The 25859-nt window shown below is 41.3% G+C and overlaps 1 protein-coding gene across 6 annotated transcripts in view; it reads right to left on the bottom strand.

The window, feature by feature from the left end:
- The window catches only part of sphkap (SPHK1 interactor, AKAP domain containing), a 61950-nt gene that overhangs the window by 15647 nt on the left and 20444 nt on the right, over nucleotides 1-25859 (bottom strand). For 5 of the 6 annotated variants that reach the window (XM_005474476.4, XM_025898238.1, XM_025898237.1 and 2 more), the window contains 2 exons: nucleotides 12165-12267; nucleotides 10855-10965 (listed from right to left, as the gene is read on the bottom strand). In XM_005474476.4, the coding sequence (XP_005474533.1) occupies nucleotides 10855-10965; nucleotides 12165-12267 (214 nt within the window). Of the gene's footprint in view, nucleotides 1-10854; nucleotides 10966-12164; nucleotides 12268-14616; nucleotides 14969-25859 lie in introns of those variants that run through there. The other variant, XM_005474477.4, reaches the window with a different exon arrangement.

Raw genomic sequence — 25859 nt, 5'->3', positions numbered from 1 at the left:
ACGTCGCCTGCGCACAACCCACAGGCAGAACAAAGCGAGCGATCCAGACTCGTGACCTTGAGAGGGGACTGAAGCAATTTAACACTATCAGACGGTGAGAGTTGAGAGGAGGTTGTTCTACATTTGGGAAAGGAGAGGACCATTCAGCCGTCTCATGGTGACGCAAGCGCAGGGACATGCTCTGATTCTATCAGACATAGTGGACAACACGCAGGTGCGTCAGCCCGTCTCTGAAGGACTGACCAGGTGGGTGAGATAAAGAGAAAATGGTTTGATGTTAGAACTTGATGAAGAATAATGGGCTCCAGTTTTGAGCAACAGCCAGTAGTAAGAGGTTATAAGCTTTGACTTATATGCAGCGCTGCCTGCTGCGGTGAAGCTCTGATTAACGGATAAAAGTAGCTTATCGCTAATTATATTCATTTTCTAAGTGAAGTTCATGGTTAAAGTTCCACTAACTGATGGAGCCAGCAGTAACCAACCTTGGATATGCTGACATTTACAATAATCACCTTCGAGGTGGTTTATTGAGCCCGCCGAGCAGCCGCAGAGCATATTAACACTCATTTGGAGTGTCTGACCACCTCATGAGTCTTAGATCAATACTCCCTCTCCGTCTGAGATTTGACTGCTGCTTTCACCAGCTGATTGCTACCTACCAAACTGAACCAGAAGCAACACAGTGAAAGCAACGGGAGCGTCCAGAAAACAAAAAGCCAAAGGGGTTCATTTCTATCAAACAGCTGTTTCACAGAAAGTAACAGTGTGATTTAAGAGTATTGTGAAAATAATGAATTCATTGTAAATTTTAATAAGGGTGTGCGCGTCTACACGCAGGTTTGTGTTCGTGTCAGAAGTCTGGCTAGGACCTGCTGTTGAGCGTCTCCCCACGCTTTCTTGCTTCACTAGGTGCTCAACCCGTGAAAATTTACAGCTGTGCTCGGCTTCAGCCCAGGCGGTCAGCATGGGAACTCAGGGTGACTCTGACCACCTGTGCTGACAGACCACTAAAACCACGGTCAGAGATGACCTTTACTAGAGAAGGAAAACAAATTTCAGTTTTACCATCGAGTTTGGGTGCTAGATGTCCTCGCCATTGTTTTAATAGACTTGAAGGAAAAACAAGTCAGATGCTGAACTTTGAAGCCAAACGTGTTAAATTGTGCATTTATTTTCAGAATTAACCCTCGTGAAATGTTTGATACTGCTTAACAAACAAGCGGACCACTGGCTACTTTGGGGGCTTTTTTATGATGTAGCTGATCAGAGATGACATTTTTCTTTTATTTAACCTTTACACAGGTAGTCCCATTTAGACTAAATGTCTCATTTACAGAGAACTGTTTGATGATCACTAGCATAACATATCACCCCTCTATTTTGAGCCTATAGGAATATATAGTGTGTGAATGTGCAGAGGACTGCCCGATACAGATGAAATAAATGTTAAACAAAATATTCGTCAACATGCTGAGATTGTCCGCAGGGCAATTGTACAGTTTTAGCTTCTGTATGATACAGTTAGATTTATAGTGCGCGCCCATCTATGACCCCAACTCTGCAGGCATGCACACATCCTGCACAGGGGTACAATTGTCCTGACTTATTTATGCATAAAATCCTATTTAGCCAAACTGTCAAGCAAGCACATTTCTTTCTTTGTACTAGTGCACACACACACACACACACACACACACACAAACACAAACACAAACAAACAGAGCCTTTACAGATAGAGTTTCAATACAACATTATGTGCACAGACATGGTCAATATAAGAAATCATTACAAACATTCTGCGTCCTTTGTCCATCAAAGCCTCATTCCTCCAAAGCAGCCCCCCTCTCTACTCCCTACTCTGATCCTCCTACACACAGCTGCTGCTCTTGGTTCTGCCGTCTCCTCTTTTTCCTTTAAGAGTGGCTCTTTTTTTCCTCGTGCCTTAAATTGCATATATCCTGAACATTTAACCCTATTTACGCTTTCTCCTCATCTTTTCCCCCCCAAAAAATAACAATAAATTCCAGAAACGTGAACTAATTACTGAAATAATACTACATAAACAATAGTAATTGTCAGACATTTACTTTGGTCTTTTTATGCAGTTGTCCTGCAGGTATATTTTGCATGTCCTATGTTTCCACTGGCGGTGTAATTAAACAAAAAAGGAAACACATGGACATGGTCCCAAGCTTCCTTTATTTCTTTCTTGTAATGTGTTTTGACTTATCTCGGTAGCTGGCAACTTTAATTATAATCCATTTTAAGTGTAAGTGAATGCAAACTAAGTTTTTGAGGGAGGGGGGAGAACATCAAGGCTCAGTGGCTCTGCCATATTAATTTTGCAAGCTACACTGTGCTGGTGTTGAGCCCAGACAGGCATGCTGTTCACACCGACTGATGATTATAAACAGCCTGAAATTGTGGTCGTACATTTAAGTACCTGCTGATAAAATGCGTAACATCAGCTGTCCACGAGGCCTAAAAGGAAAAGACCACATGCTGCAAACTGAGACTGGCCAGGTTTGGTCGCTTCTTATTTGATATATCTGATCAAATATAGCTTTAAAGTAAAAAACAAACAAAGCAACAACATGTACTATTCTCAAATCCAGGTGTGAAAATGAAGTTAAAATTTTAAACAGCTGTGCCTTTCTATTGCTGAGGCTACGTCCACACGTACCCGGGTATTTTTGAAAACGCAGATTTTTCTATGCGTTTGCACCTTTCGTCCACACGTAAACGGCGTTTTCGGTCACTGAAAACGGAGATTTCTAAAAACGCCTGCCAGGGTGGATATTTTCGAAAACTCCGTTTTTGCATTTAGGTGTGGACCAGGAAAACGGAGAAAACGCAGCGTCATAGGTGTGCGCCTTTTTTGACGTCACACTGTGCGCCACGTTATTGTTTCGGTGAAATTAATTTCTACAATACTGTTACCGTTAATTGTACTCTCTGCGGTGTTTAAATGCTTACATATACACACACAGTTACTGTCCCTCCACACATACGACTCGGTTCTGCTTCTATGCCCCATCTTTATTTACTATTTCCCACCGAGGCTCCTAGACTTCTGATTGGCCAACATTTCTACACGGTTAGGAATATATCGCCACCTGCTGCTTTGGCATGTTCCTAGCAGCGTTTTCCTTCATTTCTGCGTTTACGTGTGGACGGGATTATTTTTAAAAACGAAAACGGAAAATCTCCGTTTTCAAAAATACCCGTGTACGTGTGGACGTAGCCTGAATCACACAGCGTTATACCGTCACCGCTTGGCAGTGAGCTGCTGAATTTAGCGCCCCAGGCTAAAAGAATGCTACATACAATGTTGTGAAAAAGTATTTGTTCGCTTGCCACTTACATGTTTCAGCTCAAACAAATTTACTTGAGTAATAAAGTTGAGTAAATACAAAATTCAGTTTTTAAATTATGATTTCATTTATTGAGATGAAAAAAAAAACAACCAAAAACCCACTGTGTGTGTGTAAAAAGGCTAGCTGCTAGCTTTCCACACCCAGGCCTGATTACTGCCAGACCTGTTGAATCATGAAATTCTTTAAATAGAACCTGACAAAGTGAATAGACTCAAAAATCTCAAAAGGCATGATCTAAAGAAACAGATGAATAACAAAGCTGACATCTATCAGTCTGGAAAAAGTTGTCTGGAGGCTTTGGGACTCCGGTGAACCACACTGAGAGCCATTATCCTTAAATGAAGAAAACTTGGAACAGTGATGAACCTTCCCAGGAGTGGGCGGTCTACCAAAATTACTCCAGGAGTGCATCGATAATTCATCCAGGAGGTCACAAAAGAAGCCCGAACAACATTGACGAACTGCAGAACTCACGTATCACAGTTAAGGTCAAAGTTCATGTTTCAACAATAAAGAGACTCGGCAAAAATGGCTTCCAACAGAGAGTTCCAAGGAGAAAAACAAAGACCCGTCTCACATTTGCCAGAAAGCATCTTGATGATCCCCAAGACTGACGAGGCAACCCCTGAAGCTTTTGGAAGGTTTGAGTCCCGGTGCATCATCATACCAACAGACAAACATGGTTCTGGGGTTGCTTTGCTGCTTTAAAACCTGGGCAATGGGCTGTAATTCATGGAACCATGAATTCTGCTCGCTACCAGAAAATGGGGAAACCCTCCAATGTGGCTGAATTAAAACCACTGCCAGTTATCACAAAATGTTTTGACTGCAGTTCTTGCTGCCAAGATTGGCACAACCAGTCATTAGGTTTAGAGGACAAGGACAGGACAATGCTTTTACACAGGGCAAGTGGCTTTGTGTAGCTTTCTTTTCTCAGGTTAATGTCTAATGTCAAAATCTGTTTGATGATCTGAAACATTTAAGCATGACGCAAAAAACTAAGAAATCAGAAAGGCGACAAATACAGCTGTTGTGTCACCATATACGTCTGTTGGGTTGACAAATGTATGCATTCACCAAAGGGTCAGAAATTTATCAGTAAATACAGGTGGAAACATATCAGTAGGATCGTCTAAGTGACCTCAAACCTTGGACTGAGGTGAAAATGACTAAGAGTAGGTTACAGGTCTGAAGGCCCCGAGTAGGTGACGCTTCAGTTTTTGAAACGCTTACATTCAATTGTGTCTACACATTTGGAGAAGTGCTGAGATGAGTTAACAACAGTTTATCACAAAGTTTGCAATGCAAAGAATGATTTGGCTTTATCACTGGATGAGAGTGCGTAGGAAGTTAATCAATGCTATTTCTATTTACATCTGTTGTACAGTTACACTCCCATTTCCTCTCTCCAGAAATGTAATCCTATTATCACCAACCCCAAATCCCTTCTGGTACGCAGCCACAGAAACACAGTAGTCATACTAATATTAAGCCTGTTAAATAAGATGTTACAGTAAATGTAAGTGCTTTGAAGCAACTTTATCATTATTAGCCATTATTTTCATATATTTTTTTTTCCTCCTCCACTGCTTTTACTATCTCTATTGTCACCTTGCTAGGCTAAGAGAAACGTGTGTGTCCAGGTTCAAAATGCATTGTTTTAAATTTGCAAAGTCAGTGTGCTAAAGCCAACGCAAGATATTAAGCCAGTGCATAAAATTACACACCTCCCAAATGTGTTACTGCACATTAGGCTGGCTTCCAGCTCCAGAGACAGCTACATACACCTAAACAAGACCACGTAAAAGCTACACGTTTAACTAAGACTATACGATCAATATTAAATAAACATGCACTAAAAACTAGATTTCAAACACACTATGGATTAAGAATGGTATGTCGCTCTAGTCTATGTGCGTTTGAAGGCAGGTGAGCGAATACTTTTGGAAATACAGTGTCTCTCAAACCAATTTGGGAAGAGGGAGGGAAATAAATCTTGGATGCCTCTGCACTGTGGCCCCCGAGCAGACAAATTCATCTTTGCCTCAACTATAAATATTCAGACTTAGTGACACACAATCTAATATAAAGAAAAAAAATAGGAGGACTTTAGACCACAGCTTTGCACCATAGGCAAAAATCTGTCAAAAAGAGGGACAGTCTAAAGAAGAAACTGCGAGAAGTGGTTTAAGTCTTGGATGAAGGAGGAGGTTTAGTTTCCTGCTCCGATCCTGCTCTAAGTCAGCGCTGCTGCCGTGGCCGATGGCATATTTATTCTGTTTCCCCCCCTTCTCTCTCTGCCAGGAAGGGAAAGGTCAGGACACGACACACTACCCAAGTGTGAAGTGTTTGAGTCTCGTGATGAATAGGTCATTTTCCTACATGGACTGCAGTTCAAAGGGGAAGATGGATGGAGAGAGGAATGGAAAGTGTTCGGCAGAGGCTCTGAAGGCTAACTTAAACTTCTCGTGGCAGTTTGGGAAACACATTTCCTGCATGTGAAAACAAGTGCCAACATTAGTTTAAATATATGGACTTCTGTTCTCTCTAATTCTTCTTTTATTGCTCGAGTTTTATGAACAGCTTAGTTTTAAATCATGTAGGTAAATAAACGTAAGTAGCAGAAAGAACAATAGAAATTCGCAGAGGTTAAGCAACAATTTGCCTCGCAAATGAGACAAAAATTAGGTGGCGCATTTCTCTTCAAAATGCTCATCTTGTCAGAGCACTCAGGGGTGCGATGAAATTCAGTGTGACTATCGCGGCAACATGACACTTCTCTGTGACTTCATGCATTAAAACATGAGTGAATGATCAAAGGTGACAACACGATGCAGCCAGAGGTGGATTATGGAGCGAAACACAGAAAATCCAGAGCTTTTATCTTTTATTTAGCTCACAGTTTTTGGCCTTCCACACTCATTATTTTAGACTACTCCTGTTCCTAAACACACAAACACTGATGCTTTCCCCCCCCTTTCCCTTACTCAAGCGATCATTCCTTAGAAAACTTAACCTAATAGACTGGTTGGCCTTTGGATATCAAGGTTTAAACTGTACCTATATTTGTATATAAAAGTACATTTTCATCCCTGTGCTTTTTTTATGGTGGCATCAACTGTAAACTCCAGTTTGACTGATTCTCTGTGCAAGCTGCGGAAAAGCTGAACGGCGAATTGAGAGTCACGAGAGCGATTTGTCATGTTGAAGTCCGAGAGCGTTGCTCCAAGGGGACGGGCCTCATCTGTTTGCAGTCGTATTAACGTTTTCCTCTGATTCATAGAAAACAGTAGAGTAAAGAAAACAAATGGCCATTGTCTTATTTATACAGAAACTGAAGATTAAGATGCTAGGGCTTACGTTATATGGAGTAAAAAATAACACTGTCTGCATAATTCTTAGGTAGACACTATAAACCCAGGTAGGAGCTTGAGAATAGTCTTTATTTTCATGTTGGCACTGGTCACACACAGCTTTTCATGGAAAGCAAAAAAAGTCCCTCATCCCTCACATCATTTGCTTCAATTCCTTGATGTTTGCAGGCATTTATGCATATAAGCTTTCTTCACATTTCAATCAGGTTGAGGTCTAGACTTTGACTGGGCCATTGCAGCAGCTTGATTCTTGTTTTTCTCCATTTGCTGGTGTGCTTTGGTTCGTTGTCCTGTTGCACGATCCAGTTATGGCCAGGTTTTAGCTGTCAGAAAGACAGCCTCACATTTGAATACTTTGCTCTGCAAAGTCTAAGGAGCTTGGAAAGAAACGCATCTGGACTTCCCAGCTGCTCCCAGACTCCTCTTTCAAATCATCTGAGAAGAGTGAAAGAAGCCATCTATGTCCACTGTGAGCGACCATCTTTGAACAGAGGCGGTGGCTTACGACACCAACTGTCTGCCATCTATAATCCAGTTTTGAGATCCCTTCCCAGAAGCCTCAGCACCCACTCACATCCTGGGCCATTTGACCTCAGTAATTCACATGATAGGGTGGGCTAGGTTTCACAATGCGTTCACCCGAAACCTTAGCCGATTGTGACCCACACCCGTTTTCACACCTTGGCTCGTGTGACTAGGTAGAGGATCATTGAGGGGTCCTCTTGGGACCCTCTTGGGGACACTCCCATAGGGCTTCAAATCTGGGACTCTCCACCAATCGCTCTTAGAACTGAAGAAGCTTCTTGGATAAGAGCTGAAAGATCTTCAAGGAAACTTAAAGAAGTCCAGATGCTTTTCTTTCCAACCTCCTTAGACTAAAATGACCTGGATGACTCAGACATATCTGTTGTACAAAGTTCATGGTCGGATCAATGACTTTGCAGTACCCAGATCCTTTGGCAGCAAAATATCATCAGCCCTCCACCTTAACAGCTGGTATGAGATGTTTGTGATGATATGCTGTGGTTGGTTTTTGCCAAGCATGGCGCTCTACATTATGGCCAAACATTTCCACTTTGATCTTGTTTGTCCAATAGACACTGTTCCTGAGGTCTTATAGTTTACATGTGACTTTGCAAACCTAAGCTATGCCTTCATCTTCATTTAAGAGAGGAAGAGGCTTTCTCCTGGCAACCCTTCAGCACAAGCCGTTCTTGTTCAGTCTTTTTCTAATTGTACTGTCTTGAACTTTAACATTTAACACATTTGGGTTTTTTTACGTTTGCTCTGAGGATTACAGTCTGACCTTAAGGTGAGTTTGCTGGGACATCCACTCCTCAATTGTCTTGTGTTGCAGTTTGTGTCTGGATTGATGCTAGACACCCAGAAACTGCCAAACCTTCTGATTTGATAGAGGTGCGCACACTTGCTGATGATTCAAGTACATCTGATTAGCAGAAACTTGCTGCTACTTGTCCTTTTAACTCCTATGGAAGCTGTATGCGTGTACTTAATTTTCACGATTGCGCAACCAGTGGATAACGGGTGCATTTTGAGCGATGTACAGATCATCAGCCCTCTATAAATCTATTAAACTTAAAGTAGACATTTTTTCATCTCAGTCTTTTTTTTTTTTTTTAACGTAATCTTGCAACTCTGTTACTTTGGATTTTTTTTATTATTAAACATGTTCAAAGATGGAAAAAAACAAAACAAAAAGGTCAGTGTATGTCTAAGTAATTCCTATAATGCAAAAGCTCAAAAACCCCCAGTAGATAATGAGATCATCTCAGACACACAGCTCTGAAACTCTAACCAACTGCTGTTCAAATGTTTTGTTTGTGAAAGACAACCAAACAGAAGCAAGTTGGCTTAAACTGACGGTGACCGTAAATGGCTTTTTGATGAAAAATGCAGGTTCAGTATGTGAAACAGAGGAATGTTGGGATCTCTGAAATAGAAAGCGGACAAAACACAGTAGTTCGAAGCTTGTGCACATCATCTGCAGGAATACAGCTCGTGTCGGGTGGTTGCAGGAACATTCAATTCAGCATGCAGCTGCTCACACTTACGAAGTGTGACATGAGTGTGTGAGAACGGTGCTCTTTGCTAAATTACTGCTATTCCTGTTACCTTGGTAATGATTACCAAGCACTCGAGGCATCTTATATGGATGGGGGAAAACAATGTGAAAGCACTTTATTGCTTATTAAGTGGTGTATTACTGCCACTTACATTAGCTACATAAAACTGACCATCCATCTTAGCCTGTGACAGAGATAATTATAGAAATTAAAAGTAACTCTTGCTCGTGTATTGATTCAGTAGCGGGGACAAACTGCAGTAAGTTCAGTGGCACTGGTTAGCTAACGCTTGAAAACCCTGTTACTGTTTGTGTTTCACTGCAGACACACCTGTCAAATCCCACTTTAACCCCCAACGCTAACCTCAAAAATGTGCTGTGAACTGAGAGCAACAGAAGTAGCAATAAAACGATAAAAATCCACAGCAGCTCTGTGACACTGCAGTTTAGCACGGCGATAATAAATCAATAATAATAATTATCTGTGATTCTAACATGCTGATGTTTAGCTGGTGTAGTGCTTATCGTGTTAACCATTAAGAACATTTACACCTACACTCTGGATGATTTGGGGAGAAACAGTTTGGGATATTTTCTACGACTGCCCTCACATCAGAAAATGCACATCAAGAAATTAAATTCCACTTCAAAAACTACTGGAAATATTCAGTGGACAGAGCATGTTGGACATGTTTGTTATTCACAAATCGGTGCAATCCAACATCAACTTTGCACAAGGGAACTGTCCGTTTATGTGATTGTGGGATGCAGTACCATTCAGACGGAATATGACATTGAATGTGTACCTCATGTGTAAAAACTTAATGACAACTCGCTGCAGACGACCTGCGTGCTATGAACTGACAGTAGAATCATTAGAACTTGTAGACGTGGAAAGTAAAGCAGCTTTTGGTCCAAAGAGCTGGTCCTGCAGTCAATGAGATGAGGCTGCAAGATGTGACCAGTGACTTAGAAGTAGTGTTGCTTGGATTCTCCTGGTAAATATGTGTAGATTAAAAAAATCCCAGTTATATGTAAAGAAAAAAAAAGCCAAGAAGCAGGGAGTCGAGAGATATTCTGCAGCTGAAGGTAAGAAATTTAATTTTATCCCCGAGGGGCTTGAATGTAGACTTATTATTAGGCTGTGACAGCGTGAAAGAATATGCCATTCTTATTGAGAAACAGCTGGTGTTATTAGAGAGAACAGATTGTGTACTTCAGCTACTTTCCTTAATGAGTCCCACCTACATTAAAGATTGTGAGACTCCAGGGTAAAGAATTTTATTAAGAGTGTTGATCTAGTTTATATCATATTTCAACGGATGGTGTAAAATTGAACTGATATGCTTGAAGGATCAAACACCGGTCATTCCCGAACAAGAACTAAGTGCCTTTTAGCCCCTGACAGATGCAAATCCTGAATGTAATTCATACTCAATTTGCAATTCATAAGACAGAGTGACACTAAGGAAAATAAAAGGCTTCCACTCAGTGTTTTCGCTCTGTTAATTTACAATTTCACAAAGTGAACAAAACAGCAAATTGAAATGACGTGCGAAAAGTGTTCACGTGACAGACGTAATGTCACTGAAAGTGGCTAACAGCCCCGTTACTCCCCACATTTCTAGAATCGCTGGCTGTTGTGCAATTCTTGCTATACTATGTTTCACTACTTTGAAACATGAAAACAACAAAAAGAAGTGATAAACGATTATCAAAGACCCTGCTCGTTAAAGTGAGCTTTCAAAAGCAGAAAGCAGAATAGAGTTGCACAGTTTGCATCTACTCAAAGTTATTGTAAAAGACCTTATGAGCAAAACCTTTCAGTTAAATAGCAACAAGAAGCTACCACAAGCCTGCTGTAAAATATCTGTTTTTAAAGACATGCTCAGTGGAAGCAGACTGAAGTTCCTGCCTTAATTTCAAACCGTTTCCTTCCCATCGCTGAACATAACAAAGACTGAACACTAGAGCCGACGTGGTCAGACTTTGTTGCCAACACGGTGCGTATGCTACTCACCATGGTGCAGCCGCCCTCCGTGTCGTCATCCAGCAGGCCCAGTCTGCACAGAGCCTTTTCATTCCTCAGCCAGTACTCCGATGAGTCCAGCACACTGTTACTGCACAGAACCTGAAGCACACAGATGAACTCTGCTCAGATGCACCAACGCACACAGTGAATGACACACACACACACTTTCTGAGTCACCCATCCACTTTCATCTGCCAGTCTGTGTTTTCCCTTCAGGAGGATGGGATCAATTGACCTTTCTCTAGGACATTTATTTCAGTTTAAGTGTCCGCAGCTAGGGATCAGAAATCTGTCAGCTAAGCAGTCACAGTTATTGTGTCCTCCCTGAGGCGATATTTTAATGAAACCCTAGGATGAAACGTAAAATCACGCAGCTGGTTATTTATAATGTTCTTCCCCCTAATAATCTGGTGTGTTGTAACTGCTGGCCAAGCTGTTTTAATAACCTCTTAGTGACAAAAATCAGTGATCCTCTTATGACAGTAATTGGTATTGACCTCATTAAATGTATTTGTGATCTTTTATTTGTAAAAGAAGATTGTTTTGTACTAAAGTGCAGCAGATAAAAGGTTAAAATCACATTTTATACATTAATAGCAATCTTGTGCAATTATTTTGACACGTGACTGCGTTGTTCATTCTCACTATGTATTTTTAGTGACAAACCATGTCCCCCCCATGCTTGCACCCTCTGGAACGGGCCATCTGTGCAGGCCTTCAGCCAGGTAAAAGTGACGCAGGCTCAGCTGATCTCGCCGAGAGCGATAATATCAAAGGCTGCTGCCACAGGTCAGCGGAGCCAGAGGCCCAATTATAAGAAAGATATCACCTTCTGTCTGTACAGGACACTTTGGTGGAAGTCAGTTAAGAACATGAGCAGTAGGCTAATTAGACTCCACCAGCGCACATACATAATGTACAGTCAGGCACACACACACACAAAAGATCTACGGTACAAACACTTTGAAAAGAAATTCAATCTAAGCCACCACCTCAGCCCACTGATCTGTATTATTTCTCGTCCTGTCTCTATGGCACTGGGATGTGATAAATCTACTGGGCTGACCCGGGGGGGGGGGCAGGCTGTTCCTCTTATTACACAACCCCTGAGTGTCACTAGCACCCAGGAGGAGGAAATGAAAATTTCTGGCACTGCTAGAAACAAACATATAGACTGATGGAAAGGCAAATATGACAGACAGGTGCACAGAAACATGAGCTGAGAAACAGGCAAACTCCCCCATCCTGTTATACCCAAGATGCTATGATCAAGACAGGTTTTGAACACCCAGTCTTACCTTCTTACAGGCACTGATGGACGATGGCACTGCGCTCTCTGTGCTGCCTCCCTCCACCTCGATAGACTCTGAGCCTTCAAACATGGCAGACGACTGGAAGTTACTGTAAGGCAAAAGGGCACAGAGTTGACTTTGTCAGAGCGAGTTCTCGTCAAAGACTTTCCTTTTTTAAAAAAAATCTGGAATCGGTAAAGAGCGGTTATCTGGTCTGACTGGAGCGGCCCATTGACTGTCACATTTGCTTAAACTGTAAAGCTGGGACACTCATCAGTTGAATTAAGCAAACAGTTATTGTCAGACGGGAGATGCATTTCAATATTCTGCACTGAATACTTCATTCACTTCAGCTCGACCTTTCATAACCCAACGAGACAGGATCAAAGTCACTACCTGTGCCCGAGCCCTGATCCTACAGTCAAGAAAATGTAACAGTTTATATCTAACCAAAGTGACATTTCTCATGAATAACTGAAGTTGATTTATTATTTATTTATTGTCTGTGGATGTCAAGACCCTTTTATTGCATCATTTGTTAAAAAAAGAGAAAAAAAAGTGGTCTTCTCCCCCAGAATGAGATGTACAAATGCATTCTGCTTAAATGCAAAGCCAAACCTTTGCTGCTTTTAGCAGGAGGCTTTCATGGTATTCACGGGACTCTAAAGTGGTTTCCATTATCTGAAATAAACTGATATCAAACAAGCATGCAGCAATGGCAGTGCACCGTCCAAATATCAGAGCTTCTGTGCCAGATCCAAAAATTTGACTTGGAAAGCAGCAGCAGGAAAGGATCACAACATGTGACCTTTATTTGGAGCGCAGGACAAAACTATTCGACAAACTCTAGTGATGGGCGTGCCTGTCAGAGTGCACAACGAGATGAAACACAACACAGCAAACTCCAAAATCTCAGAAAGGCGTCATTATCCTCTATGCATGCTTTCACTGAGATAAGCCAAATCGAAGCTTATCCGGAATGGCATTAATGAGGATCAATTTGGAAAATGAAGAGGCTGGGGATGCATATTTAAATAGGAACAGCTGTTTTTTCTATAATCCACATATTTCAAAGCAAATTAAAAGCATTCTGTTTCGGAAGTCCCCCCCCTCTTCCCGGGGGAATCGCACAACTGTATCTATTTGCAGTTAATGAACATGTCTGATGTAAATAAACTGTGTCACCAGAAAAATGAGTTTACTGTGAATGTCCTGAACCACTGGGAAAAAATAAAATAAGATAAAATAATGTACTGGAGATAAGTGGATATGATGTGCTTTAAATAGGCTGCTGTGTCTGCAAGGCGCACATCAAAACACCCATTCAACACACACACACACACACACACACACACACACACAGATTCTGCGGTGAATTTGTCGGATGCTTGCACAAAACTAGATGGATGCAGGGTGAAAAATGGACGCGGGAAAACGCTTTAAGGGGAAAGAAAAGAGAATAGAAAAACGTCATAAAGAGGTTTGTTGGTAGTTTTCATGCACACGATGAGCGTTTCTCACAGAAAACTGAAGGAGACGAGGGGAAATGATTTGTCACGCGCGACCTGCTTTCTAATCTTTGCGCCTAACGACCTCTCCATCACGACACGGTGATGACTGACAGGTTGGTGCGCTCAAGTGCTCCCGGGCCCGAGGTAACCAACAGGCATCAGCCTGAAGTGAGGACACAATTAACCCCCTGCAATGTCTGCTTTTTAGACACGTCACCCTCCCCGGGTCTGCTGCTGTAATTCACTATGAAAGCTTGTACGATTGAGGATTTCATGCTTCAGGGACGAGCGGGACAGTTTACTGGTCCACAAGCTGATAACTTTGGATGTTATCTTTGAGATTTCACGTCTCTCGAAAGGGATCCACAACACAAAATAACCAGCGTGGCAATTTAAGGTCTATAGGCTGCACGAGCCTTCAATTTCAGCTTCGACTACATGAAGCAGAAAACTAAAACTTACCAAGGGGCGAAAAAAAATGTATTTATTGGAAACGTGACTGCTGTCACTGTCAGACATTTCCATCAACTAAGCCAGGCTGGGTAAAACATCTTAGTAAAGGCAGAACACTAGCAAAAGCCAGTAGCCTTCTCTGAAAGCAGCTCTGGTGCCACACTGCATGGATTTAGTGCGTTTTTTCATGACAGTAAACAAGCACTCTGCACAGCACTGAAATCCCCACGTTGTACATTTGGAGCCTATTACACGCCGCACTGGCACATCAGACTTAAACTACCTAAAACACCATATCCGAAAATATCACATCAAAATTCTGTGCGAAACCCCCACAAAAACATTTAAGTTCCACTCGAGTGAAAGAAAAACACCACAAAGTCTGAACAAACATGCTCTCAAATCAGTTGCTGTACAGACAGGATTTCGTTTTGGAATATGCGCTCCTCGATGTGTTATTTTTGTTTAAAGCTTCTGTAATTAAGGTGTCTTACCTCGGCGTCTTCAGAAGGCACTTTGCGCCTGCCATTGTATAAAAAAAACAAAACAGCCAAACTGTCCTCAGCCGACGTGTTTATTTCCTCTGCGGGGGCAGGACGAGAAGAGGTACAGCGGAGCGCCTCGACGCGTAATTGTCCCCTGGACACTCTCTGGTCCAGATGCGCATCCCCGATTGAGGAGTGAAGGAATCCCACACTGTTTCAGCGTGACTGGATGGGGACTGTGATGAGCCGAGTCCCCCCTCCCCCCGTGGAATCAGCAGCAGAATGAGCAGCAGCAGCGCTTCACTGTCCGCTCTGCGCGTCTGTGCCGTGTGGAAGCGCAGAAGCCCCGCGTGGATCAAACGTAACGAGCTGCACGACGCAGGCAAGGGCATTTGACACGGATAGTGCGCGCGCGCGTCCATGCACGAGCACATCGAGCTTGTTAAACTTAAAGCGTGTAATTGTTTTGTCTGCGTTTGATTACTGGCGGTAATTATTTTTGACACTTGCGAGCATCCCAGCCAACAGCAGGCACAATTTTTGACTTATTATCCCGAAATGTCAAAATGGCGAGCCAGGCGCCCAGACAGTTTACACATTCAGCAGGCAAGGGGCAACACAAGCATTCCCCTAGGAGCTCTGGTTCATGTTAAATGGAAAATCCAGCACTTTTAGCTTTATCTCAATTAACCCCAGAGAGAAGCTGTCTCCTTTTAACTGGATGCTCCACTGTGTGGCTGTTTGTTACTGTGCAGGTAGTGTGTCGTTTGCCAGAGCTTGTTTGTTGGAAGACAGCTGCCAGTGCATCTGGGAATTATGCTGATGAGCACCAGGAGAGTGAACCAAAATAGTAGCCTAAAGCTGCTGGCAGCAAATCCAAAACAGTGCGCTGGAAAATGTTAAATGAATCTGCAGAGCCGGAAGAAACTGCAGAGCTGGCTATAATTCTTAGTGGGCTTGTCATTAGGAGCACTTTAAACAGGCGTTTGATCCGTTACACATTTTAAAAAGGTTGTAGCTTTAAGCCTGTTATGACACACGGGCAGAATCTATACCACAAACACACATCACATGGTAGTTGCCAATTGAGAGAACCAGAGTATTGAATACATATATATCTGTATCTGACATCAACTAATGTTCCACCCTTTGATCCAAGGAGGTCACCAAAAGCCAAACTAGGGGGTGAAAGAACCATGACCTTCAGTTCTCTGTTATTGCAGTGAAAATAATGTTGCTGGAAAGGAGAGAAAAACTGAAGAAAGTGGTGGATATGAAAGATCTGAGACAGCAGGTGTCCTGATGAGATACAAAGGCGTGACAAGTTCCAGGAAAACCCAGCATTAAGAGTTTCAGTAGGGTTTTGGGCCACCGGGTGCCGTCATAAATGCTTAAATCTACCTTGACACCAATTCTGCAAGTCTTTCGAACTGGAAGGAAGGAACACCACACTTCCAAAGGATTCCCTCATCCAGTTTTTTTTAAATCACTGGTGGCAGAGAGGGCTTCCTCACAGCTCTCATATGTGTTGAAACATGATGACTTTTACTAGTTAGCAAACCACTCTGTTACCCTTCATGCCCTTTAGGTGGGGAGCACCATCATCCCGGAAGAAAACATCGAGATAGAAATGTTTCATCGTATGGTAAAGTTGATTACTCACAACTATTTTGCATTGATTTGCAAGTGATCCTGATCTCTGAAGGGGCATATGCAAACCCAGCAAAATGCTCCCTTAGAGTAGATTTCATCACTGTAGAGGTCAAGGGTTAGTCCTTTAATTTGACACTATACCATGTGTTTGTCCGCGTGTTAGAGCAAGAGAGGGGAAGAAAAGACGATTCTGTTGTAGATTTGTATGGTGACTAAAGAGTTGGACTCCTTCACTCTGCTCAAAGGAGCATTTTTACCAAAGGGAATGCTTTTTATGCTCAAAGAAAATACATCTTCTCATGCTGTTATCAGCCATCCCGCAATTCGTCTGCGTCTCTACCATTTGCTTTCATTCAGCTCTAACAATATCAAAGCCTAATTTCTGTAGTAGCAGTCTTGGCCATGAAGCATACAAAAAAGAAGATAAAACCCACATGATAAAGTATTCAGTATTTCAAATGAATCTTTTCCCATCCATACATTTCTGCATTCAAAATTAATGAAGACATATAGATTGCACCCATAAACTTGTCTTGCTCAGCCAGTTTCCATCCAAGTCTTCTTCCACATTCTGATATAAATAGCAACAGTCCTGCATTAGCCAGCACTTCTCACCAACTGTTAATGCCCTCCCTGGTTATGTACGGTACCGGCTAATTTCATGCTTCTCTACTGTGGAAAAGCAGTTTTTCCTACCTGAATCTTTTCAAATAAAAAATTCTGCAAAGTTGCAGGCAAAGCAAAACACATAAGGGAAACCTATGCAGCTCACAGGTTAACACAGAGTAACTGCAAATAATGTAAACATTAAAAGAAAAATCCCATCATCAGTCGGGCTTCAGAGTTTCATTATTCTGTGTGTGGTAAAACAAAGCATGCAGCTTATTTTCATGCATTTCCAATGCAGCTCTGTGTTATCAAGTATGGAGGATAGTGTCGAAGAGTATCTTGGTTTTCAGCAGAACAGAAACTCCCACGTCATCTAAGACTTTGCTGTTGGGCGGTGTGCATGAGTGACCTTAAAAGGTGACCCACATAGAATATCACTACACTACTCCCCGCCATCACCTGCATGTTCTAAATATAGATTTAATATCAGATTTAAGGAGAAAGAAGCATTCTGGCGTCACAGCAAAGCAGGCGATTTTTATGAAATGCTGTGTTTACCGTCATGTAGATTAGAACTTTTCTGTCTGCTATCTTCGATGGCAGGTTTTAAGCCTCAGCTTAGAGTGTCTAATATTGTGTCCTCAATAGGTGTAGTAAAACCATAGAACACCTCAGGGAGTCATGCATAACACCTAAAAATAATTTAATAAGAATTAGATCATTTAAAAACTGTAAGTTTGGCAAACAGCACGTTAGATTCAATAGTTCTGTTTTAGTAAATGAACTGGTTCTTAGATTAGCTTTTTTCGTACTCTGTACAACAGGCATCATTCACCCGTTCATACTCTGATCAATGCACTGGAGGGCAACTTGGGTTTCGCTATCTTGCCCAAGGATACTTATGCATCCAAACTGGAGACTGGAGCCTGGAGCAGGCAGGGATCAAACATCCAACCTTCTGATTAGCAGATGACCTGCACTACTTCCCGAGCTACAGCCGCCACTACTTGTCGATCTCACCCAGAATAAGTTCGATGCAGTGACTTTGACTACGAATGTGAAAAGAAGCCTCCACAATAATAAAAACACCAGTCAGCACTGCAATTCAACGACAACACACACTGCAGCCGCTAAAATCATCACACTGTTGAATCCAGACTCGCTAACACACACTCAAGCAAACACGCGCGCACACTCTCCTCGTGAAGACTTCTTCCTTTAATATCCAAAAACTTTCTCCATCCCTTCAGTGCACCAGTGGGCCTTGTGTGCTGCGATGTGAAGGGTCGGAACTTTTCTTCAGAGCTCTCTTTTCTCATCCTGTGCACACCAGCTTTGATCATATTTTGTTAGAACTACTGACTGCAACATAAATAGCTTCGTGAAGAGCTTGCCTAAACATGTGCACCATTTGTACAATTCAATCACACCGCTCCCTGTGATCCCGGACTTTTTGCTCCATCTTAAAGAGTAACCACTGTGAGAAAGTACGAACACTTATCTCTAGAAGTGGTTGGACAGCACATCATACACACTAGCTCATCTGAGCTTACCCAGGCCTTTTGCTTGAGATTTTCTTCATCTATCTAAAACTAACACAACAGTAGTAGGTGATCAAAGGGCACTAAATCCTTCTATAGTCGAGGGTGTAATTCTGAGATTTGTGGAACCCTGTTTAGAAGTATAAACTTTGTTTTGGCAGAGGCAGCAGCAGCTAACAGCTCAACACGAATTTAAGACAGCTGCAACGAAACTGAAAACATCGAATCTTAACAAATGCTTTTGTTATCATCGGTCAGTATGCTTCCCCTCCCGTAAACCCTCAGTAAAGCTGATATTTTGCAATCTTTGGAAACCCTTTATAAAGTCCTAAAAGACAGGAAATAATCACATTACTACTACCGCAGGTGCCACAATGGCATGATCATTATAGAATAGATACCACCAAGTTATGTCTGTGAGTAACAAAGAAAGTCTGGTACCCCAGATGTTTTGTTTTCTGACGATTCACTGAGGGAAACTTTTTTAAAAAGTGCATTTGGAGTAAACTTCCAAGGGTCATATCACCAGCTGGGCGCCCATGTTAGTTAATTTGTCCCCAAGGGCTGTGAAACTTTAAGCTACAGGAGAAGTGTGAGCTCCATAAGAGGGCCCTGGCTGACTCCACTTACTCCCTTTGAAACTGGTATGCATGATTCATGGATAAACAAACCTAATGACAAGAATAAAAGCCGTGCAACAGAAATGAAGAGGAATTATCCTTCTGGGACAGAAAAAAGAAGAATAACAGACAAAAAAAGACAGTGGTGAGTGGGACGGATAATTATTATTAAATTTAACACTAAATAGATCAGTGCTGTTAGTTTGGCCTTAATTGGGAGAGACTGTGATGGCTGCAGTTACAGCCACACATATTGGGTAATATCTATCAAACATCTCAGTGCTACATAACACTACACTTCTATTTTTCTTTCTTTAAATTTTAATTTACAGGGTAAGAAAGAATTGGTTTTGGTTTCGCTTTAATTTACTTATACAATCATATTATACTGTATTCGCACATTTTAGTTTACACGGTTAGGTGTATGATTTAATCTTTCATTGTTTTCTGAGTTACCTCAGTGGCAGCTGCTCCTGGTCTTGTGGTTGATGAGCTAAGAAGTCTACACCAAAAACTTGTCTCCTATTAAATCACAAAGCCTTCCAAGAAGACAGAGTAAAGATACATTTTTTATGCCTTAGTTTAGATTATATGTATATCTTATCTAATTTGATTTGACCTTTTGCTGTACTTGAGATTATTGATATATTTTTGCATTTAAGAAAGTGTTTTCTTTAAAAAATGTAATTTCAATATACATACAATCAAAGGGTTTAGGTTTATTTTGACAGATGTGAAGTTAAACTTTAAAACATTGCAAAAATGGAAACCAATAAGCAGTTCATTCTTCATTCATTAATAAGACAAAAGTATTTCCTATCTGAATACTTGATTAATTGATGGAATAATCAATAAATTAATCAGTTACTAAAATAATCAATAGCTGCAGCCCTAGTGTAAATTATTGGACAAATCCAGTGTTGTGTGTGTATTTTGTTTTAACATAGTCTAGGCCTAAAAATGATACTACAAACCTGATCCTCTGCACTGGAAATATTACATTTCCCCTGTAAAATTAAATGAATTGAATGGTGAAAGGTTTGGTGATGAATGTTTGGAGAGGTCGTGTGGTTTTCTCTGCCATGCTGTATTTAATGTAGCTTATGGATGGGAAATTCGTGTTCACAAGTTCTGCATTTTATATTTGCATTCGAAACCATTTTTTCATTCGTTATATGAAGGTAAATTTCGCATGGCTTCATTAAATGTCCAAAAGTTATTGTACCAAAAACCCCAGCTGATTTTGAGGGGAGGATGTGGGAACTTTTTCTAGATTGACTGTATATGGAATAACCCTGCACTAAAAAGCTGGTAATTTTCTTGCCTTTGTTTGTAATAGAAAGTCAAAGTATCTTGACAGCACTATTTGGTATTCACACATTTAACATTCAGCCTCAGCATGCAGGGTACTGATGGTTTTGAAGATTTCAGCATTGAATTTTTCCAGCAAGGATCGCTGGGGTTCAAAACTGGCTTGAAACAGTTTTAAACAGTCGCATAGCAACAGCGAGTCAGTTTTAGCGTTTTCCAGAGGAGCCAGCAGAAATATGACAAACAACACGTAACAGCACACAACACAAACTGTTGCACCTGAAGCTTCACAGATGTTGACTACCCAACACCAACAGGAAAGACGTCTTTGCGCTGTTAATGTTTTCCCTTTTTCTTTACACCACTTCCTCTTTCTCATTCCCCTTCTGCCTTTCCACCCTTCATCATCTTCTCCATCATCCTCCACACCTCTTAATCCAAAGGCTTTTCGGGGGGGTGAACCAATCCATTGCACACTTTCTTAAAATAACAGACGGAAGAACAACTAAAGTGGAGATGAACGTGCAGGCAGCTCTCATCTGCAGAGGGCAGACATCTGATGAAGGCCCAAAGTAAAAACCAAATTAGATGAGAATCAGCTGGAGTACATGCCCTCTGTCAAAAGCCTGTCACAGCAGGGGTATTTTTAATTTAGTGACAGAAATATCTCACGTGAGAGGAGGAAAATGAGGTGAGAGGAGAAGATGCGATGATGAATCTGAGCAGTTGTGACGTAAAAAGGTATTTTTAGAACATCAGGAGTGCAAAGAATTCAACCGTGAACTTGTGAGGGGGGTGCCTGTGGGTTCACAGTGAACGTTCAGTCAGTATATACGTAAACAAGCCGTATCAGAATAGAAATGAGCTTGGAAGTGGCATTGAATTCTACCCACAGTTCATGCGTGGACTTCTTGCACCTCTGCTTTGAAGTCTGGATCACAGATTATTGCAGAACATGCAAGAAAAAAAAACCAACAGTCATGCTTTTTATATCAGGCAAAAATGGGCTGGCCTGGCCACTGATCCTCAGTTAATAAACACCGAAACAGAACCTGTTAAAATCCAAATAACGGCTTCTTCTTCTAATTAAATATCTGTACATTTCTCAGTAAAACTAAATAAACCGCTCCATTTCATCTTAAAACTGAGCAGCTATATGCGCATACAATCAAATCAATAAATCCCTGTTTTCATCTTTATTATTATTCCACATGAGCAGCAGGGTTGTGCTGATAGACAGTGATGTCAGGGATTGACAATGGTCAAAGTTAATGGCTGTAGTTCGCCAATCAAGGCAAATTTGATCCCATTTCCCCAGTGATGCATTAATTTATCTTCATACTGAGATTCATGATAAGGGAAATATAGTTTCATGTTGCACCTTTCACATAAAACTGACATATAACCATGTATGTGTGGAGCAACTACAGCGATCCATCATTATTATCATCAAATGAGAGAAAAAACAGGAAAACATTAATGACCGCTGAATTAACTGATGTGAGGTTAAAAAAATGTACCTTTGTGTAAGAAGGGGACAGTGACACAGGTGTGATATTTTAAATAAGAAAGAATAAAACACAGAAGAACTGTATGTCTTTATGATTTATGCTTCAGGGGGAAATCTACACAGTAGTAATTACACTAACGCCAGCACAAGCATAAATACAGGCAACGATGTCGACCACTTACATGGGTTTTGTCGTCTACAAAGATTGTCCTCAGAAGTCTAAATCAGGAGTACATTAAAAAATTGTAAGTGCTGGTAAATGTCATGACTTAATAATGTTATTGCTGTTCACCTGATACCTGGCCACTTACGATCACTTACCATGTTCCCTAAGGCCACGTTCACACTGCAGGCAAAAACGCATCAAATCCGACTTTTTTGACCCTGTGCGACCCGTATCCGATCATGGTATGACAGTGTGAACGGCACAAATCCGATATTTTCAAATCCGACCTGGGTCACTTTCGTATGTGGTACTGAATCCGATACATATCCGATGTTTTAGAAAGCGACTGCTGTTTGAATGGTCATGTCGCATTAAATCCGTCTTTTACGTCACTGACACAAGACAGAAGCCAATTATCAGCGCCGGAGAAGACAAACGAGAAAGCACGGCGGCGGAAACTGGAGACGGAGCGAGTCAATGGACAGAAACTGAAGTTTAGGACTTGATTAGCATATGGGGAGAATTTGATAGACTGCTGCAACAACACCTGCTAGCTCTGTAGCCGCCATTTTTACTTACGTAAACAGAGCACGTTGTGCGTGATGTCTTCTTTTGTGCATGCGGGCCGCTTTGAGGGCCGTGAACCGTTCACACTAGAGCGCGTTTGCTCTCCCATTTTATTTGTAGTGTGAACAACCAGACAAAAAAAATCGGATTTGATCAAAGAATCAGAATTGAGCATTAAGACCTGCAGTGTGAACGTAGCCTTAATCAGTCGGCATTGCACGTCAGCTTTCAAAGGTTTCTTTACTGTGAAGTGAGAGACAAACTCCTAGTGTGGATATTTCGCTTTCACCAAGCTGCGTTTGTTGAGCCACACATCATACATTACACTGACTGGATGGTGCTACCATAATGGTAGGCTCCTCTGCTTCCTGGCGGCAATGCTATCAATCATCAGCAATGCCACAGGGGGCCGATAGGACAACTGGGCTATGGAGCAAATCGCCCAATCCTAATGAGCGGTCACCTTCACTGCCCTTACGTTGCTTTTAGCAGGATCTCATCCTTATTGTTTTTCTCTGGTCTGTTTTCCTGTCCATCTTTCTGTGCATGTCTGTCTGGGCATGGGTCCAACCTTTCTGCTAATCAACTGGCACACTTGACACTCATCGATCTATAAATTCATTTGGAGTATAAATTCAACTCATCAATCCTTCTATGTGCTACTAAAACTACAGCTTCTAGTTTCTGTGTATTAGCTTCTGCCTCCCCACTACCTTCTACATTTGTAAGGTCCCACACTCCCAGGGCTCATATCCTACTGCAGATTCATGAGAGAAAAAAAACGACTTTAATTTTTCAGCATCTTTTGGATTTAAAGTTCACTCTTTTTTCTTTTTTTCTTTTTTTTTGACAGGGTTACTTGATACATGTTCAGGTATTGTGGCTTTCTTTAGCTAAATAAAGACACACAGGGCAAAATCTGTTGACGAGTGAGCTTCCTTCCCTGCCCTGATCATCTACTCACTAAAGGAAAATCATTAGAGTGCTTTTTGATTGAGACAATCAAATTACAGCTGAAGCAACTGTTCGATGAATCAATTTGTTGAAAACATTGACAGAAAATAACGGGCTAAGCAGTCGTTAGCTCCTCCTACCAGAGAATTGTCAGCTTTCCTGTTGGATGAACAAAGAATCTGTAGGCATCACCTTAAACAGGAGGGAGACAAACTGTTTTTCAACATTTAACAGATGAAAAGATACACTTTAATAAAATTCAACTGTTAGACTAATCAATAACGCTTATTTGGTTTCCTAGAATTGTTCTCCACTGATAAGATATTTATACTAACTTGCCTATGACCAAGCAGTATCAGCAGCAATACTGGAATAGAGAATTAAAGGAGTCTTTAAATAGCATGATGATGATGATGATGGTGTGGGTGATGACAGTGGTATCCTTGCAGGGCTTCTGTTCCCTGACAGGTCATGACCACAAAGGAGAAAAGCTGCTCAGTTTTTCCCTTTCAACAACTCAACAGGAAGTTTTGACCCAGGGGTGATTTCTTTAGGTTCCCTCCTGCATCAAGGTTATGCTTAGACCAGGAAACTGAACATGGGCTCTTTCCTGCTAAGTGGGCTAGGTCAGTCAGCCGTACAGCACTCCATCCCCATCACAGCCCCTCACGGCTGCTGAATACATCTGGACCTGTCTTTGAGTAAGTTCTTCCTTTAAAACACAAACATGCAGGCAGAACAAGAAACAGAATTTCCCGACAATCATTTCTTGGAAGCAATTGAAGATAATGACCTTGCTAATAGGAGTAATCGCAGTACCCACTCACTTCAGCTACTCCATATTTAATTATGTTCAACCTTTTCATCCATCTTTCTTTCCACCTGTGTTCTCATTGCAAAATGAAATTATGATTATGGAACCTGATCATAATAATCGCATGAAAAGGTTAACGACGGGGAGGGTCGCTGCATCTGCTTTTCAGTGTAAAAGTGAGTGGTCATTTCAATGTACGTGCAGCATCATTCAAAATACGTTAGAAAATAATGAAAGACAATAAAAAAAATATTTTTAGTACACTTTTATGGACTGAAAATAAATGTTCAATTAGTGCCACATGGGCTGCACACTAAAACACTTTGTTTGACGGTGAAAATGTTATCCGTCATGTTAATGGCTTACAAAGAAATTGAGAGGCTATAATATTTTAATGAACCATAATATGTATGCAGATGATGGTGTGGTCTCCAGCAGCTCCTTCACGTCTATGTTCTGCTTATGTGTAGCATGATGTCAGATATGTCTGTAAGAGCGCTGTAATATTTTGTAGAACCGAGAAGGACAAACATCAAAGCTTTTCAGAGTTGAAACTGTCAGATAATAATCTTACTGTCTGTAATAAGGTCAAGTATCTTGGACATCTTATTATAGATGAAATGACAGACAGTGGGGATATTTCTAGGCAATGTCAGATGACGTATGCACAAGTGGGCGTCCACTTTAATTGAATATAGAGTGAAGATATTTGTATTTAGAGGATATTGAACACCGGTGTATACAGCCCATCTGGGGGTGACTTAGAGGAAAGTGAGTAATTTGAAACTTCATGTAGCTTATAATGAGGATTTTTATGAGGTTATTATCAAAGAGACAGAGATTACTCAGCGGAAGTAAAATGTTAAATGTATACATTTTTTTGGAGGCCAAACACGTCTGAGAACGAGATCTTAATGGACGGAAATTTGTTTTGTTTCTATGAACTTTGAGCCTAGAAAAAATAAAGACTGATTGATTGAAATGTTTATTATTTGCTGGTCAATTCCAACATTCAAGCCATTCACCAAGTTTCAAACTATTCTGCATTAAACTCATGGATGGTATTGTGTCTCAGGGCTCTTTGGATCACTGATATCAACCTCAGACACCAGTCAGAATCAGTTTGCCAGGTGAGCCCAATTAAAGGAAAACTACTTAAGAAGCGTGCCACAGGTTTCAAGCAATATGGAAAAGAAAGATTATCAACTGCTGCATAAAAGTGTCAAATAGTGCAATGGCTTGCTATGAAAACAGATATTTCACAAAAACTTAAGCGTGATCATCGTACTGTGAAGAAATTTGTGGCTGATTCAGAGCACAGACAGGTTCGTGCAGATAAAGGCATAATGAGGAAGGTTTCTGCCAGACAAATTCATTGGATTAAAACAGCAGCTGCTAAAATGCCGTTACAAAGCAGCAAACAGGTATTTGAAGCTGCTAGTGCCTCTGGAGTCCCACAAACCTCAAAGTGTAGGAACCTCAAAAGACTTGCATTTGTGTATAAACC

The sequence above is a fragment of the Oreochromis niloticus genome, linkage group LG14, assembly GCF_001858045.2.
Source record: "Oreochromis niloticus isolate F11D_XX linkage group LG14, O_niloticus_UMD_NMBU, whole genome shotgun sequence".
Classification (NCBI taxonomy): Eukaryota; Metazoa; Chordata; class Actinopteri; order Cichliformes; family Cichlidae; genus Oreochromis; species Oreochromis niloticus.
Note: the sequence above shows the minus strand (reverse complement) of the source record. Positions and strands in the feature narration are given on the sequence as shown.